This window comes from Triturus cristatus, chromosome 9, assembly GCF_964204655.1.
Source record: "Triturus cristatus chromosome 9, aTriCri1.1, whole genome shotgun sequence".
NCBI classification, from domain to species: Eukaryota; Metazoa; Chordata; class Amphibia; order Caudata; family Salamandridae; genus Triturus; species Triturus cristatus.
In genome coordinates this window covers 452,542,644-452,561,478 of record NC_140592.1, presented here as the reverse complement: position 1 = coordinate 452,561,478, position 18,835 = coordinate 452,542,644, and the positions used below count along the sequence as shown (strand labels likewise).

Here is an 18,835-nt window from a genome sequence, read left to right as displayed (position 1 = left end):
AAATTGGCATTTTATTAATCGTAGCTGCTAACCACTCCAGAATAATCCTTGCCTCAACAAGTGTCTACTAGTGATCCCTTTCGAACAGCAACTACAGGTTCACTCACCAAAATGAATACCTTAATTCTTCATTGAGCAAACGTCAGCACTTGCATTTTCATCTCATCCGTAGGTCCCTGTACCGGTGCTAAGCTAGACAAGACCATAGGAACACAGTTCCAACTCTTTGAGCAAGCTTAAGTCAACGGCTTCAATCCCTGAAACAAAACAACTAACATTTGATCTCTGCCCGCAAATCATAGGTGTCTCTTGCCTAGAGGAGTAGTTGTGTTTTTTGACTGGATTTCAGAGACTGCTTCAAACTGAAGCTTATTTATAAAGATGTCTTCAGACTAAAGACAAGTCCCTGAATTTCCACACCAGAGGTCCCCTTGTAAGAAAGAACCCTTGCCCCGAAACTCAGTCCTTCCTCTGGAAAGCAAATTTCCCAAAAAGACAGGCTTATCAGAGCCCCTTTTCATGCCCACAACATCAATTGCATACTGGGAGGCCTCCCCGGTTGCCCACTGTGGCCAGTTAGCAACCCCAATATAAACCTTTACCCATCTAAACCATCAGCCAAACAGATCACATCTTCCCAGTCTTACACACCCTCCATTGCCTCCTAGTCAGTAGATGTCCATGTCTATTTCTAACTCTCCACAACAGTTTCCTAGTAAATACAGTCTTCCTTGAATAAGAAATATTTGCTCTCTCAAAAAGGCACATACTACCAAAATGCAAACCTTACGGTGACAATCATCTGCAAGCTAGTAACACACAGCAACATAGTGTTCTATCACACAGGAGCAACAGCCCATACCCAATCTCCAGTTCAGGAAGCTCCTCAAAATAAGTATCTTCAAATGTTAAATTAATGTCCATCACCCATAACAAATTCCTACAAACCAGTCTTAAAGGTTGTTCTCCAGGTTTCTGACCCCTAGCCACACAGTTTTACTGTACATCCTCATTACAGATATGTAAACATTAAGCCAACATGGGTAAGGACAGAAGTATTAACACCGGAACATACATGTACTTTACAAAAACAATCCACTTGCAAATTACCATTGTTTATCTTAATGACACGATCATAGCATTGAAATAGAGATAGATAGCAAGCTGCTAAGAGATAACACAGCTAAAGCATTACTGCCACTCTAGATCAATATGTGTCCCTTTTGAGTGAATGAGCAGAGGGCTCTTAACTTCCTGCCTGTGCCTGATGAAGGCCACATTCAACTTTTTCAAGCTGCATTTGTTGGAGAATCCCAATGCTTTTGATCTGCAAAACGTGTCAGACTGAGGACTTAAACATGTGTGTGGTCACCAAGACGATGGAGAATGAGAAAGCCACATCTGACCTTCTGGATGTGCATACACTACCTTCTCTTTGGTCCTCAGGTCACTGAACATCTGCTGAATTTCCACCTTCCAGTCCTCCTGTAATGAGTGGAAGGACTCGAGAGGCATCTGGAACATGGAAGACTGCTCGATGGCCACCAGCTGCTCTAGGATGCTGGTGAAGGATGGTCGGCTGTGTGCGTCTGGATTCCAGCACTCTGTTTAATGCACAATGTAGAAAGATGGAGTCACCACCAGTGCCTAACAGCATAAGCAGAAGAGCACTATGTATCCAGCTAACTTGGAGAAACAAACCTTAGTTTCGAAGTACAAACATTCATGCTTCTTACTCTGCCTTATTTGCCACCAAACTGAAAAAATTAGTAATTGAGCTTTATATTAAACAACCATTAATAAGTAGGATTATCGTGTGACTGTCATATAAACAGAGTTGTAATGCTGGTTCAAGATCATGTTACTCACCTTCGGTACCGCTCTTTCTGGTAGAGACTCTAGCTAGTCGTAGATTGCTCACCTTTTGAATATTCCCCAGGCATCATACTGGATCTGGAAACGTTACAGCAGTACCTCATCGCACCGGAGTGGAGCACTGATGCCGTTCCGTTCCAGAAATAATGTGCAAAGCCATATAGATGTTAGTCCCACAGACTGAAATCAGTTGCTTTGAGATTTTCCACGTCCCTAAACGCAGCGCCTCAAAAGCAAATTGGCATGAGCAGTGTGCAGATTCCTAGACTTGGGATCTTATTAACAGATAGACGCTAACGGCAGAATAGGGAGGATCTGTGAGGAAACTGCGGCTAGATAAAGTCTCTACTTGAAACAGCCTTTCCGAAGGTAAGCAACTTGGTCTTTGGATAGAGACTTCTAGTCCAAGATTGCTCACCTTTTCAATAGATACCAAAGCGCTACCTATTTGGAGGTGGGTCCGTGGATGGACTCAACCAGAAAGGTCTGCAGAATCAAGTGTGGAAATTGCCCTTCTGGGTGAACCGGACTCATAGGACAATGTGAATGTATGAAGGGACGCCGATGTAGCTGCATGGCAGATGTCTAGGACAGGTACTCCATGTGCTAACATAGTGGTAGCAGCTTTAGCCCTGGCAGAATGAACATTTATGCCTTTCGGAGGCTGATTTTAAGCCAATACACATCAGATCTTAATGCAGAGCACAATCCAGCGGGAAATGGTTCTCATCTGCACAGCTTTGCCTATTTTTTGTTCCAGTGAACCCCACAAAGAGCTAACTGTCCACCCGGTGTTTTTTGGTACAGTCTATGTAAACCCTCAGCGTTTTCTTGTGGTTCAACTGATGGATTCTCTCCTCCTTCTTAGAGGGGTGAGATGGAGCAAAGAAAACTGGCAGGATGATGGTTTGACTAACGTGGAATGGCATCACAACGTTTTGTAAGAAGGATGCATGTGTCCACAGTTTGTCTGGGAAAAAGGTGATGTACGATGGGTTTGACACAGGGAGCCTAAAGCTCACTCACTCACCGCTCCAATATAATGCAGATGAAGAAAACTGTCTTGAGGGTGGCAAGCTGCAAGGGGCAGCAGTGAAGCAGCTCGAAAGGAGTAAACATCAAGAACGTAAATATCAAATTAAGGTTGCACTGTGGCATGACAAAGAGGGAAGGGGAAACAGATGTTGTAACCATTTTAAGAAAAGCATATCTTGAGACTTAAACGAAGGCTGATCTGACAGCTATAGAAAAGGTGAAAGAGCTGGAAGATTCCCCTTACTAGTTCCCAGAGCAATGCCTTGCTAGGCAAAGGCCAAAACAAAAAATAACAAAAAGTCAAATAACTTTGCCTGGAGGTGATCTATCTGAGAGTGCCACACTAAGCTAAAAATCTGTCAAAATGACAGGCATATGGAGTTTTAGTGGAGGGACATCTGGTTGCCAAGATAACATCAACCACCTCTGGAGGAAGGTTGAGGCTGTTCAGCTGTCGCCGCTCAATCTCCAAGCATGATGGTGGAGATTGTGAAGGCACGAGTGCAGAGCCTGGCCTTGCTACTGCAACAGCATATCCTCACGGAGGGGCAGTCTGGCATTAAAAGAGCCTGCCAGGTGGTTCACTACCAGGAAGACCCCTTGGCAGTTTAGCACTTTCCAGCGGCAAAGAGCCTTCTGGCACAGGTTCCATGACCCCACCACAACATGTTTGTTGCAGTGCCACATGGCGGTGGTATTTTCTGTGAGCACCTGTATTAGCCTTCCCTTGATAGATGGAAGGAAGGCTTTCAACGCCAAGTGGATTGCCCTCAGTTATGGAATTGGGACTCTGGCAGGGACCAGAGGCTTCTGATCTCCACCTCTCCTTGACCTGCTGCCCCAACCCAGAAGAGATGCATCAGTCGCTACTGTCAGATCTCGGTGGGGAAGGGAGAGGTGCCCACCACAGACCTAATCACAGTTCAGCAACCAGCACTGCAGATCTGTTCCAGTCTCTTCCAAAATCTGAACGTGGTCAGAGTGGTTCTCATATTATTGGGCCCACCAAGACTTCAGATCCCACTGTAGAACCCACATATCCCACCTGGTGTGTTCGGCTAGCAGTATGCAAGAGGCCATCAGTCCCAGCAGCCTCAAACATCGCCCTTTCTGAAATCAAGGACTGAGTCTGAAAGATCTAGATCATGACCTGAATGTACTGGACTCTTTCACAGGGGGAAGGCACAAAACCTCAACTGTGTCCAGAGTGTCTCAGAGGAAGGGCAGTTTTTAAGAAGGAGTCAAGTGTGACTTCAGCATGTTGATAGTGAACCCCAAAAATTACAAGTGGTGCGCCGCAGACTGGTGGGGGTTGACGACTGCCTGAGGCGAGCCCGCCTTCAGCAGCCAGTCATTAAGTTAGGGAAAGACTAGCACCCCTGACAGAGTGCTATCATCACTTTTGTTGACACCTGAGGGGTGCAGGTGAGACCAAAGGGGAGCATAACAAATTGAAAATGCTCCTGTCCCACCAAGAACTGCAGGAGGCACCAATGGGAAGGCAGGATGGGTATATGGAAATAGGCATCCTGCAGGTCCAATGCCACCATTCAATTTCGAGGGCAACCAAGACCTAGGCCAGGGTGAGCATTTTGAATTTCTCCTTTCAGAAGATGGCAGAGAGAGGGTGCAGATCTAGAATAGGCTGGAGGCATCGGTCCTTCTTGGGTCCCAGAAAGTAGCAAGAATAACAACTGCGTACCTCCTGCTGGCACCCTCTCAACATTTAAATCAATGAGGACATTGTTCCATGTTGGCGGTGAAACAAAAATAGCGATCACCTGCTCAACACAAGTAGAAAGAGAAGAGAAAGTGTAGAAGGGGGAAGGGAGGTAGAAGGGAGATGAAAAGAGGCAGAGAGAAATTTCCCCAGTCTCAAGGATCCAATCCCGAAGGGGAGGACTCAATGTAGCCTCTAGTTAGCCCTCACACACCCCGAAGGATGTCTTGCTTCATCATTGGGCTTGTTGTTGCTCCTCGTCGGGCCGGCGCTGCAATGCCCGACGGTCCCCCGAAGGGTCTCTTTGTCGGAGGTCTTTTAAAGAGAAAAACCGTAAGGTGAATGCGGGTATGTGGGCTAAAAAACAATAATGGTGGATCCGAGAGGTAAGTGATTGCGTGCGTGCAGGGTGTGTGAATAAAAATGCCTAGGGGTGTCCAAAAAGTATTATTTTTAATATTGTGGGGCCCCTGGCAAAGTAAAAAGACCAAAAGGTCACAGGGTCACTTATAAGCGCAAGGTGCTAATGTGACTTAAAAAAAGGTCGACATGTTTCACGCCTAATTTGCCCAGGCGGGTCAGTGGCGTTTCATCAGGACCAAACTAAAGTGAGAGGTTGTGCACGGTGAAGACGAGGGTTCCAGAGATTGAAAGATAACCTGCGTCTCGGAAAGGTAAAGAGAGGTACGGGGCTGCGGGGTACAGTGACCTAGTCAGCAGAAACAGAGAAAGCGTACCAAGCTAGTGTAACCTGTAAGGGGAAATAAACGGGGAGGGGGGGGAGAGAGGGAGGTAAGGGGAAAGTTGGGGTTAAAAGAATGGGGAATAGAGGGGGAAGGGAGGGGTGACAGACACACATGGATGGTTTAGGCAAAACTGGTACAAAAATAAATAACAGTTTATCGAGAGAACACAGCAAGGGACTGTCTGTGCCCCCGAATGCCATTCACATTTTAGTTGTGCAGTCACACCAGTAATCGTGTCCAAAGGAACATACACAGATGCCAAGTCAGTCTTACAGCATCGGTGTCAGACACACACTTCTAACCGGATGGTAGAATGTCGCCCATGGGTTGTGGGGAGGTGTAAGAGATGAACAAGACACGTTTAAAATTAGATCGAAATAAATGCCAAATAAAGGAACACATTGTGAAGGGGCAATATCAATGCCAGAACAAACGGCACGTTGTGTGTGAACAGTTAGAGAACATGGCAAGTGATAATGTTAAAAAATGGATGATAACACAGAGGTCAATAAGCATATGGAGTCCACAGAACAAGGGTACGGTCCCACTAAACTCGTGGGTGACGAGTAGTGATAAAACTGACAGCTCAGAGCAAACGCGAACAATATGTCCGTGTCCAAATGGTGAGTATTAAGTAAGCATTCAAAAATACACATATGCATCCGGGACTTGAAAAAACGCATACCAAGATCCTTACCCTCGTGTATGTGAACGGGGGCTTCCTAGGTATTGCCGTGGCTGCCTGCGCCCTATTTGCTGAAGAAACCAAACAGAGTATAGGTAGATTAAAACTGGGGTCCCTAAGCAAGGGTGGGCTGCGCATACAGGATCGTAAGGTGTCTCCCATGCGGAACCTGCGTTAGTGAGTACTTACGGTTGCGTCGGGGGCCGGCTCAGTCAGCACCTACCCTCTGCCAGCGGCTGCCTGTAGATAGTGCCGGTAGCATTCAGAGTTCCATTTAAAGCGGTGAAAAGGGCGGGAACCACTTCTTGCTCAGGAGGAAAGACATGGGAAAGTGCGCGTGTTGGTTCTGACGCATGCGTGGGCGAATGTGTCCCGATAGGCGCGCATGCTCAGACGAAAGGAACAAACAAGCGGGGTGCGCATGCGTTCTAAGTTAACCACAGTGCCCTACTCAGAGGTGGACTGCGCTTGTGCGACTGGTAGGGCTCGTGAGTCCTGGTGGTGCCCCGGGTCTGGCAAAAGATAACAGAGTGGCGTGCCCAATTCAACTGGACAGGACATGTCCGAGTGTATAGTGCACACTAAAATCTGGAAACCCCTATACATACTGGTCTGTGTAAAAAAAGGGGGGGGGAATAAATAATACGGGGAGAGCCAGAGATCCTCATCCCCTTGGAATGCCCCTTAATCAAGAGCCAGAGAGCCCATGTAGGGACACAGATGTTAAGATATGTGCCCAACGGAGAGAAGGTATGTGTAAGTGGCTGGTTACAGTTCCACCCAAGGTATCTCATCATTGAGTCCTTTCGTGTTAGTGCGGAGACGGAACACCCAACGTTGTTCTTGGCGTAAGAGGGCTCGGGCATTCCAGAAAGGTCTGGATCCTAATATAGTCCATGTTAGTTGTTCACAGTTATGCCCAAGGTCAAGAAAATGGTTAGTGAGCTTGGTGGCTGTTCGTCCCCGTCGGATGGTGCTCGTGTGTTCGCTTATACGTACTTTGATGGGACGTGAGGTCATGCCGACATACCTAAGACCACATGGGCATGTGATAAGGTAGACGCAGTTCTTGGTGTTACAGTTGGAGTGTCCTCGTTGTTCCCATATAAAATTCTCCAGGGTAAGTTGTTTGCTGTGAGTTGTGGTAGAGCAAGCGTGGCAGTTCCCACACGGATAGTGGCCTGTCACAGGGCCTAGGTTCCACAGTGTGGTGTTCGGTGGAACCCGTCTACTTTGTAATGGTCGCGTGTTGACCAGTCGGTCACGTAGGTTAGATGTTCTCTTGAATGCGAATCGTGGTAGTTCCAGATCCAGTGTGTCGGTGTTCAGAATCTTCCAATTCCGTTTTATGATTTGTTTGATTTTATTGGACTGGGGTGTAAAAGTGGTGACACATGTGATGGACTCACTGGGTGTCTTGATTCTCGTTTCCAAAAGTGTGTCCCTATGGTTGTTACGGGCTCTTTTTCTTGCGTGTCTGACTACCCTCTTGGGGTAGTGTCTGTCCAAGAGGTTTTTTTCAAGGATCTTTTTCTGGATCTTAAGATCATCCTAGAGGACGGCGCCCTGAGGACTACACTACACAAGAAGCCGACGAACTGTAATAGTCTCCTTGACTTTAACAGTCACCACCCTAAGGCCCTTCGGGAGAATCTTCCGTACGGCCAATTCCTGCGCATACGACGCAACTGTACAACCAGTCAGGATTATGAGACCGAAGCAAACCACCTTGAAAAAAACCTCTTGGACAGACACTACCCCAAGAGGGTAGTCAGACACGCAAGAAAAAGAGCCCGTAACAACCATAGGGACACACTTTTGGAAACGAGAATCAAGACACCCAGTGAGTCCATCACATGTGTCACCACTTTTACACCCTAGTCCAATAAAATCAAACAAATCATAAAACGGAATTGGAAGATTCTGAACACCGACACACTGGATCTGGAACTACCACGATTCGCATTCAAGAGAACATCTAACCTACGTGACAGACTGGTCAACACGCGACCATTACAAAGTAGACGGGTTCCACCGAACACCACACTGTGGAACCTAGGCCCTGTGACAGGCCACTATCCGTGTGGGAACTGCCACGCTTGCTCTACCACAACTCACAGCAAACAACTTACCCTGGAGAACTTTATATGGGAACAACGAGGACACTCCAACTGTAACACCAAGAACTGCGTCTACCTTATCACATGCCCATGTGGTCTTAGGTATGTCGGCATGACCTCACGTCCCATAAAAGTACGTATAAGCGAACACAAGAGCACCATCCGACGGGGACGAACAGCCACCAAGCTCACTAACCATTTTCTTGACCTTGGGCATAACTGTGAACAACTAACATGGACTATATTAGAATCCACACCTTTCTGGAATGCCCGAGCCCTCTTACGCCAAGAACAACGTTGGGTGTTCCGTCTCCGCACTGACACGAAAGGACTCAATGATGAGATACCTTGGGTGGAACTGTAACCAGCCACTTACACATACCTTCTCTCCGTTGGGCACATATCTTAACATCTGTGTCTCTACATGGGCTCTCTGGCTCTTGATTAAGGGGCATTCCAAGGGGATGAGGATCTCTGGCTCTCCCCGTATTATTTATTCCCCCCCCTGTCCAGTTGAATTGGGCACGCCACTCTTATCTTTTGCCAGACCCGGGGCACCACCAGGACTCACGAGCCCTACCAGTCGCACAAGCGCAGTCCACCTCTGAGTAGGGCACTGTGGTTAACTTAGAACGCATGCGCACCCCGCTTGTTTGTTCCTTTCATCTGAGCATGCGCGCCTATCGGGACACATTCGCCCACGCATGCGTCAGAACCAACGCGCGCACTTTCCCATGTCTTTCCTCCTGAGCAAGAAGTGGTTCACGCCCTTTTCACCGCTTTAAATGGAACTCTGAATGCTACCGGCACTATCTACAGGCAGCCGTTGGCAGAGGGTAGGTGCTGACTGAGCCGGCCCCCGACGCAACTGTAAGTACTCACTAACGCAGGTTCCGCATGGGAGACGCCTTACGATCCTGTATGCGCAGCCCACCCTTGCTTAGGGACCCCAGTTTTAATCTACCTATACTCTGTTTGGTTTCTTCAGCAAATAGGGCGCAGGCAGCCACGGCAATACCTAGGAAGCCCCCGTTCACATACACAAGGGTAAGGATCTTGGTATGCGTTTTTTCAAGTCCCGGATGCATATGTGTATTTTTGAATGCTTACTTAATACTCACCATTTGGACACGGACATATTGTTCGCGTTTGCTCTGAGCTGTCAGTTTTATCACTACTCGTCACCCACGAGTTTAGTGGGACCGTACCCTTGTTCTGTGGACTCCATATGCTTATTGACCTCTGTGTCATCATCCATTTTTTAACATTATCACTTGCCATGTTCTCTAACTGTTCACACACAACGTGCCGTTTGTTCTGGCATTGATATTGCCCCTTCACAATGTGTTCCTTTATTTCGATCTAATTTTAAACGTGTCTTGTTCCTCTCTTACACCGCCCCACAACCCATGGGCGACATTCTACCATCCGGTTAGAAGTGTGTGTCTGACACCGATGCTGTACGACTGACTTGGCATCTGTGTATGTTCCTTTGGACACGATTACTGGTGTGACTGCACAACTAAAATGTGAATGGCATTCGGGGGCACAGACAGTCCCTTGCTGTGTTCTCTCGATAAACTGTTATTTATTTTTGTACCAGTTTTGCCTAAACCATCCATGTGTGTCTGTCACCCCTCCCTTCCCCCTCTATTCCCCTTTCTTTTAACCCCAACTTTCCCCTTACCTCCCTCTCTCCCCCCCCTCCCCGTTTATTTCCCCTTACAGGTTACACTAGCTTGGTACGCTTTCTCGGTTTCTGCTGACTAGGTCACTGTACCCCGCAGCCCCGTACCTCTCTTTACCTTTCCGAGACGCAGGTTATCTTTCCAATCTCTGGAACCCTCGTCTTCACCGTGCACAACCTCTCACTTTAGTTTGGTCCTGATGAAACGCCACTGACCCGCCTGGGCAAATTAGGCGTGAAACATGTCGACCTTTTTTTAAGTCACATTAGCACCTTGCGCTTATAAGTGACCCTGTGACCTTTTGGTCTTTTTACTTTGCCAGGGGCCCCACAATATTAAAAATAATACTTTTTGGACACCCCTAGGCATTTTTATTCACACACCCTGCACGCACGCAATCACTTACCTCTCGGATTCACCATTATTGTTTTTTAGCCCACATACCCGCATTCACCTTACGGCTTTTCTCTTTAAAAGACCTCCGACAAAGAGACCCTTCGGGGGACCGTCGGGCATTGCAGCGCCGGCCCGACGAGGAGCAACAACAAGCCCAATGATGAAGCAAGACATCCTTCGGGGTGTGTGAGGGCTAACTAGAGGCTACATTGAGTCCTCCCCTTCGGGATTGGATCCTTGAGACTGGGGAAATTTCTCCCTTCTACCTCCCTTCCCCCTTCTACACTTTCTCTTCTCTTTCTACTTGTGTTGAGCAGGTGATCGCTATTTTTGTTTCACCGCCAACATGGAACAATGTCCTCATTGATTTAACTGTCATTGGTGGAGCACGGACATTGGACCACAACCAGCTCCTGGTCCCCCTCTCCTTTTTTGACTCACCCTCTCAACATTCCCTCTAGCCAAAAGGTCTTGCATCTCCCGCCACAAAATGAAATGATGGTCTTAAGTCAGTCCCGGAGAGGGGTGGTAGAAGGTGCAGCATGCAGCAGATGAGAGGATTGGTAAGGCATATCCCTGGTGAACGATCTGCAGGACCAACCTGTTTGATGTTCTGGCTTGCCTACCTAGAAAAAATTGTTGGATCCACCCTATCACCAGGTAGCTGTCTTCTCTTAAGGGCACGCTAAAGGGGTCTAGCAGGTGGGGCTGCAGTGGACCGGGTGGCCTGATGACCTTGGCGGCAGGGATGGTGGGCATCACAACCTCAACGGCTAAACTGCGGAGTTCCTTGCTGAGGCTGGCGGTACATGACAGCTCAACAAAATGCGCAAAAGGAGCCGTAAGGTCAGTGCACTTGGTGAGGCAAGGCAGATGAACCCAGAGAGTATGAGGAAGTGCTGCGCTCCTTAAATCCCTCTAAAGCCTTAAACAAATAGGCAAGCCCTGTTGAAAGGCATGCCTATAGGGAGGATTGGACACCAACAAAGAACTGGTTGATTGCAGGCATGCATGGCTGCAAATGGCGGCCATGGTGACAATGGCTTTCCCAGTAGAATCAGGGGTTCCAGGCCACAATGAATTATGAACTTTGCCACATCACAACTGTCTTGGATGGCCTGGGCAAGAAAAGGCTGGAGATCTTCGGGGACACCAGCGAGGACTTGAGCCACTTAATACCAAAGGGTGCAGGAGTTGTGACCCAGGAACCAGCTGGAATTAACTGAAAAAACAGCAAGTCTGGTGGAAGAAAAAACTCACTTCCCAAAAGTCTCCATCCATTTGGGCTCACTATCGGAGAGAGCAGTCGGAAAAGTGTTGGGGTTAGATCTGCTTGTGGATGTCTGCACCACCAAGCTTTCAGGGAAGGGTGCTGAGATAAGAACAAAGGGTCACCAGGTGCAGGGGATGGTGTCTCGCTATTTGCCTGTTGACTGGAGGCCCAGGTTCCTAATAAGGTGTCAGTGCCTCATTAGACGGTAGAAGAGGATCAGAGGATCAAAGGTTTGACCCAGCTGAAGAAATTATGTCAATACATTTCACTTTACCTCCAAGATGGAGAGCTGGAGGTCAAGGACTTTGTCCGCCATACGCATTACTGGGGCAGCAGGAAGCAGGTTCTTCAGTGGCTGGACGATGGGGTTAGAGAAGGCCCATTTCAGGGAAAGTACCACTAGCCTCCTACAAGTCATCATACCAATTGTTGTTTTGATAGGGCTGAGCGAATTCATTACCCACATTATAATCACTGTCTGAGTCTATGCTGAAAAGTGAGGATAGGGTGAGTTGTCTCCCTTGTGCAGGTGGCAGATCATGTAAAGGAATCAATGCTCAACTGTCCTTAGGTGCAGCTTTGGTCTAGGTCGGAACAGCGCAGACAGAGTTGGACAGTACCATGGGTATCTCCACATTCAGCGTAGATTGACTCAGTACTGGCCTCGAAGTCCAAGGCATCGTTGTCAGCCAAAGTGGAGGACGCAGGATCTGTACCGGGTCTAGAGGTGTTGCGACGGGCTTGGAGAGTTAAATTGGTGCCAACAGTGAACCTGTAGGCAGTACTCCAGATTGAAGGCCTCTCGGCTTCTTGAGGCCCAAAGGCACACAAGAGGGAGACAGAGGATTCAAAGAGTCCGAGCATGGCTATGCAGAACTCTGATCTGTTGCTGAGTTGCAGATGGCCCAAGAAACTCGGGTTTTGCTGGAACCAGTTGTGGGATCGACTCCAAAGTCAAAATGACTCCAGGAGGAAGATTGAGTGCTATGGCGCAGTGAGGGCCAAGTCTACCTTTGATTTCTTGTGCTTCTTTCTTGAAATACTGGATGATTTAGATCATGGCTAAGACCACTTCGGTGGCTCAAGGAGCTGAACAGGGATTCAACCTCTGACTTGGACCACAACTTACATCGGTCTCATCGTTAAGTCTTCTTGTGTGTGGCAATGTAAAGTTTCGCCTCACAGTCCCAGATGGCCTCCGGGTTCATCCATGCGCAGCCATTGCAGGCTTTGGAGTCATGACTCGATCACAGGCAACAGTCTCTACAGGGCTTAAAACCATCCTTCTTTTTTTGGGGGGGGGGGGGGGGGAAAGAGACATTTTTGTACACGGAGAAAATTCGACAACATATTGAGGGAAGTGTCTCTGAGAGATGACACAGAGCTACAGATCTGCTTCTGGTGGTGTCAAAAGAAAGGAACTGATGTTAGCGCACAGGAGTTTCACCTACACAGGCTTACCACGTCATATCTGAAGCGAAAAGACATCAGTTTAGAGTCGCACAGTCCCACCTACCAGCGCACAGAGGTACTGCTAAAACGTTTCCAGATCCAGTCTGACGCCAAGAAAATATATTCAAAAGGTGAAGAATCTGTGGCTGGAAATCTCTCACAGAATATAGACAACCAAACCAAAAAACAATGACCTGTATAAGAAAACCCCAATAAGGGAAAATACGTATCCGGGTAATGTGGTGTCATCTGGTAATTAAATATACTAGTGTTGAGAAGGCAAAACCAAAGTGCATTAATAGTCATAGGAGTTCTGTGTACCATTCTAAATTCCAGTTCTACAATAATAAAAATTCGGACATAAATTTAGAGCACTTATTATTGTATTTATGTATTTGTTTTTGAAATGTAAACTAGGCAACAATCAGGCATCAGAATGATGTACCTCGACAGCAGGGCACCACTGTGAATCAAACCTTACAGGCATGCCCCATAAAAAGAGGTATACACAAAAAATATGATATTAATAGTGTGTAAATGTACAGATTCATCTTAAAACACTAACATAAGCATGCTGGTTAGATTAAGCATACATCTTCTGAATTTGGTTTAGATGTGGCTGCTACCATTGATCAAGAGTACTGGAGAACTTAAACACCATTCAGTACAGCACATCCTATGGGATAAAAATAGCTCATATTCTAGTATTAAAATTCATTGTTTACATTGATATTATCCATAATACTGAATAGGTTTCACCCACTAGTTTAGTCATCTAACTGAGTACACAAACAATATATATACAGTTTCCCAACAATACATATATGCGACCACAAGCAGATTCATGCCTATGACGAACATAAGTTTGAATGTGAACATATACGTCCATACACACAACCACACAACAAACAGTATTTAAGTAGTTTTACAATATACATAGAAAACTGTTATTTTTCTACATACATACCCTCTGAGAGCTTGGTTTTTGTGCAGGTCCTCAAAGAAGTATTAATGCCTCTGGACATTTAGTCAAATAATACCAGAACTTTGTGAGAAATATCAGTGGGGCGTTCATGGGCAATCAGACGTTACTGGGCTCCCAGTTAGAGAATCGGGGTCTTTTGCTTTGGGTGTCCTGCAGACCCCTTACTGCAGAACCCTAAATGGGGAAGCAATTACTCCTTTGAGCACTTGACTCTCAGGGTAGCAAATCAGAGCAGATGAAGGCTTACTCAGAGATGTGCGGCGGGCAAGAAGCTTAGAACAAAGCATCATAAAGAACATTCAAATCAATGTCCAGTCAGTGTTTTTTCTTAAAAAAGTAAAAGTACTTCACACACCCAAAACGAAATACTTTGCACAAAATTACAAATATGTAAAAAATGGCAGATGGAAGATTGAATGGGAGCACCCTATTAAGGTCCTCGCAAACAAGAGGGGATGCACACTAAAGAAAGGACACAGATGCCGACTAATCCTCTCAAGAGCACAGGAGAACCTAATTCTAATGATAGCAGGGAAGAAGGGACTGGAAGCGCCCAACTGTGAAACATTATCTGGCAGCACAACTACAGTGGGTGACCACATGGTTTAATCTATTGGTAAACTCCAAAAATGGGAATACCAATGGCAAGCTGAGAGCTACTACAATAGGCGAATGCTTATTTAGCACTCGAGTACTAGGAGTCTGCTGCACAGCTAAATAGTGATGGACAGCGTCAGCTCCTATGCTGAGGCGGCTGGAGCATCGCCCCACTGCTGAAAAATAAAATGATAATAACTTATTGTTATTATCATTCTATTTTTCCAATTGCAGTCAGCGGCGGGCGGGGTTCGCCAGAGCAGGGGGAAGAGTGGTTTGCACTTCCTAAGTGAGCATGACTGTTTGGCCGGTCCTCTTGGGCAGGCCAAACAGTCATGAGCACTTTGCATGTTCCCCACCAGGCTGAATTACACAGCCTGGTGAGGAACGTCACATGCTCCCTGTCCCTATCTGAGCGCCGAACCATGCGCTCAGACCAATCACAACACTGCATTGCAGCATTGTGATTGACTCAGGGGAGCCTGTGTGCCCGGGTGCTTCCTGCTGCCGGCTGGGATCGGAGACAGGAAGAAGGAAGATGGCAGAGGAGAGGCAGCAGCCGGCAGTTTCAAGTAAGACCTATTTTCATTTTTTTTCCCATATCCTACCCCCCCCCCGCCACCACCCCCGTCCAGTAGCAGCCACTACTGGTGTTGGAAACAAGTACCCGAAGAAGTCTGTGTCATAGCGTGCACACACTTGAGCTACCGCTCTGGTGCTGCCCCAGGTTCAGGCAGGTGGTGGATATCGCACATTGGCTGGCATGGTTAAGAACATCAATGAGCCAGGTCAGACAACTTGCCAGTGGGAAGGTCTAACTGGTGCCTCGCTGCTCAGAGAGGTAAGCTGACATTGGTATGTTACTCTGCGAAACCTGAGACAGATGTGGCTGTACAACTGCTCTTGAAAAGGGTGGGGGTTGACAGAAATGGTCAACTCTCTTAATAAGTTTAACAGGGGCAAAACCTACTTAAACAAGAACTAGGGAACCGCAACAGCAAATGGGAAGGTGACATGGGGGGGAAGAGCTGGCACGTTGAGACTTTATGCTGATGCGGAGCTGAGCTTGAGTTCCCTCTGCCTGACCAGTCGATCCCGCAGCTTCAATGAATTGAACGAAGAAGCGACGGTTCACACGCCCCTTCCCTACTGCTACCTCTGTCTAGGACACCAATGTAACAAGGGAAAAAAAGAGTATAAAGGGAGTGGTGTGCGCGTGGCCGCAAAAGTGAAAGTGATCGCGATCAAGCACGAGGCGAGCGATGTGCTTAATGAGCATGAGGAATACCATATGATGCCTCTGCTCAAGCGCGCGCCCGCGCACATGCACTGCAAGCTGAAGCCGGCGATAGCTTTTTTTGAAGCCCTTACTTAAAGTCTCGCCAGACCAGCGCAAGCGCTGGGTCAGACAAGACCTAAAAACTATCTCTAAGGACTAGTGCTACAAGTGATCAGGACTAATATACTGGATATATATCAGATGATGGTAGCTGGAGAGTTACAGGTCTGGGTATGGTTTCAGTTAGAAATGCTCTGTAGTCCCTCGGGCTATTGCTAAAGATATCCATGTAATGCGAGCCTCTTGAATAGCAATAGACTGTGTGTCTTAGGTAGAAGAACCCAGATCTCGTTAACCACACTTTGGGTTCAACCTTTCTGACCCATCTCACAATAGAATGTACCTTCTCCCTATCCCACTTCGTACATCTGCAGCAGTTCGAAAATTACCAAACAGGCAAAGTAGGAACCGGTCTATAGGCCCCACTCCTTTTAGGGGCCCGAGACAACAGATCAAAGTAATATTGATTTGATCTTGAAAGAAAATTACAATAAATGTTTCTTAAATTGTTTCCAATTAATTTTTGTTTAGTAACATTAATAATTGTTAATTGTCAGTATTGGTGTAATACAATTGGTTTATTAAAATTGTTCGTTGGTAAAATTAAAAAAGTATTAGGAGATACTTTGCGAGGAGGGCCCAGAAATTTCAACTGCCTAGGGGCCTCCACAGGATTTAATCCGGCACTGGTCTGCAGGAAATTGGCTACAAACACCTTGGTGAACGGTTCTTTTCATTGGGTAGCCCAGCATTGTTACGTCATCTATGGTTTATACAGAGTTAACAACCAGCATCAGCCTGTGCCTGAAAATGCTGCAGCACTGGTACATCAATATTTTAGTCTAGGCTTTCCTTAAACAGCCTTTGTTCATTTTAACTTAACCAAATGGACATAGCAGATCACAGTACTTGATAAAACAAAATCTCAGGAGTGAACACACTGCAGGTTCACAATTTATTTTCCAAGGTAAACGAATACACAAGTCTGGACAATTTCCAACCACATACATTAAATTATGGCTGGGCTGAAAGTGAATGGGCCTGATTTACAAAGGTAAACGTACGTGTACGTTTATGCTTTTTCAGTATTCACAAAACTACATTTTAATAGTGCATTTATGAGCATGGAGACTCTGCAGTCGGGGCAGAGACTTCCGCTCATAAAAAGATAGGACAGGCCTATCTTTTTATGTGCTCAAAACCTCACCTGACTGCGGAGCATGGGCGGCTCCTCCACTATGGTGGAGAAGCATCGCCCCACTGCTTTTAAGCAGTGCAGAGAAGAGAAACACAAAATGATAATAACTTTGAGTTATTATCATTTTATGCTTCCTGACGTATTCGTCTGCTTTGCGGCGTGTGGGTGAGCGGGGCTGCTCTGCTCTCCGAGCAAGGCAGGGGAGGAGTGGTTTGCCCACTCCAAAGTGTGCAATGACTGTTTGGTCGGCCCTCTCAGGCTGCCCAAACCAGTCATGCGCACTTCCCTTATCTCCATGCAGGCTGCATTACAGCCTGGATGGAGAACAAGCCCACCCCTACATCCCCTGGCTGTGCGCCGTGTCACGGTGCTCAGACCAATTGCAGCGTTGTGATTGGCTGAGGGGAGGGAGCCTGGCTTCCTGTTCCTGTCGGAGGCAGGAGAGCAGCAGCAGAGAAGAAGTGGGACCCGGCCTCGAGGTAAGTTTACTTACCTGCCCCCCTCACGAACCCCGTGCCTGCCTCTCCAACCGTGAGCCATGTTTCCCGCCACTGCTGCGGTGTCTCCTAACATGTAAACTTACTATTAAAATACAGTTTGTGAGTAATGAAAAAGCGTAAACTTACACAAATGTATAAGTTTACCTTAGTGAATCAGGTCCAATGTTTGTGAAAATGTGAACAATTTGTGCACCTACGTAAATGTAACCTATGCACTCCATACTTTGACATCTATACCTAAAACTCTGTGAATCTGCCCTGTGACTTACCTTGGAGTCATCAGGTAGCTCAACAATAAATCTCCAGAGAAATTGTCGCACCACAAAGGTCATTTACACACCCTTCGTACTGCACATTCCATTCCACTGCTTCTTGAAAATGTGGTTTTACGGCTCCGTGTTACAAAGCCCCAAGAAATTCACGTCATTTTTTGGAATCTGTATGTCTGTATTTATAGCCCGAGCCCCAGGCCATGTGTAAGGCATTCAACAAGGTGATCGCTCTGTGCAAGAGGCCTATTTGCAATCCAGACAACTTTTATATCATTTGCTTTAAAAGATCCCTTACCTTCCAAAAGTTTGACAAAGGGCTCCGGGCATGTAGATGGGATAGGAAGGGTTAACTTGTTCATGGCCACGCCATAGGCTACTGCCATGGCATCGATCTCCCGGTAGGGCACTTCTCCAGTCAGTAACTCCCACAGAAGGACTCCAAAGCTGCAACACAGAAGAGACTCCCCTTCAGTCTAGCTCGGAGGTTAATGAACCGAGTTTGCACAGGCACAGGACGCATAAAGGAAGCAAAACCTCGGTCAGTTAATGACTGAAACACTGATCTAAAATACTGAGAACCCTCTTACTAGTCATGAGGCTTTTACGTATGACAACAAGGTAATGTGCAACTGAAAACCATACATGTTTCTGAAGTTCTGTTACAACTCAGTCTTGTAACACAGGGGGCACACACTGAAATTCTAGGGATACTTAAAGGAGATCTCTAAAATGATCTTTTTAGGTTAAATTTGCTTTACTCCCCTGGTTTTGGGGTCTCGTCGGGGAGTAGATTTTAAAATACTTCTCCCAAGATACTCATCGCCATTTTATTGAAGGTGGGGCTTCCTGTATGGTAACTTAATTTGAAATGCCGTGAAGCCAGTGCCCCAGGCAGGCTGAGCACAATCTCTTGTTTATTAGTTCTTAATAGGGGCAGGTCAAAGACAGGTTGCC

At 46.8% G+C, this 18,835-nt stretch overlaps 1 protein-coding gene across 1 annotated transcript in view; it reads right to left on the bottom strand.

Annotated features, from left to right (window-relative positions):
* Nucleotides 1–18,835, bottom strand: part of MAP3K10 (mitogen-activated protein kinase kinase kinase 10) — a 222,796-nt gene that overhangs the window by 72,686 nt on the left and 131,275 nt on the right. Inside the window, exons 3-4 of the mRNA XM_085625342.1 lie at nucleotides 18,177–18,325; nucleotides 1,429–1,604 (exon numbers count right to left, since the gene is read on the bottom strand). Coding sequence (XP_085481468.1) covers nucleotides 1,429–1,604; nucleotides 18,177–18,325 — 325 coding nt within the window. The remainder of the gene's footprint in view (nucleotides 1–1,428; nucleotides 1,605–18,176; nucleotides 18,326–18,835) is intronic.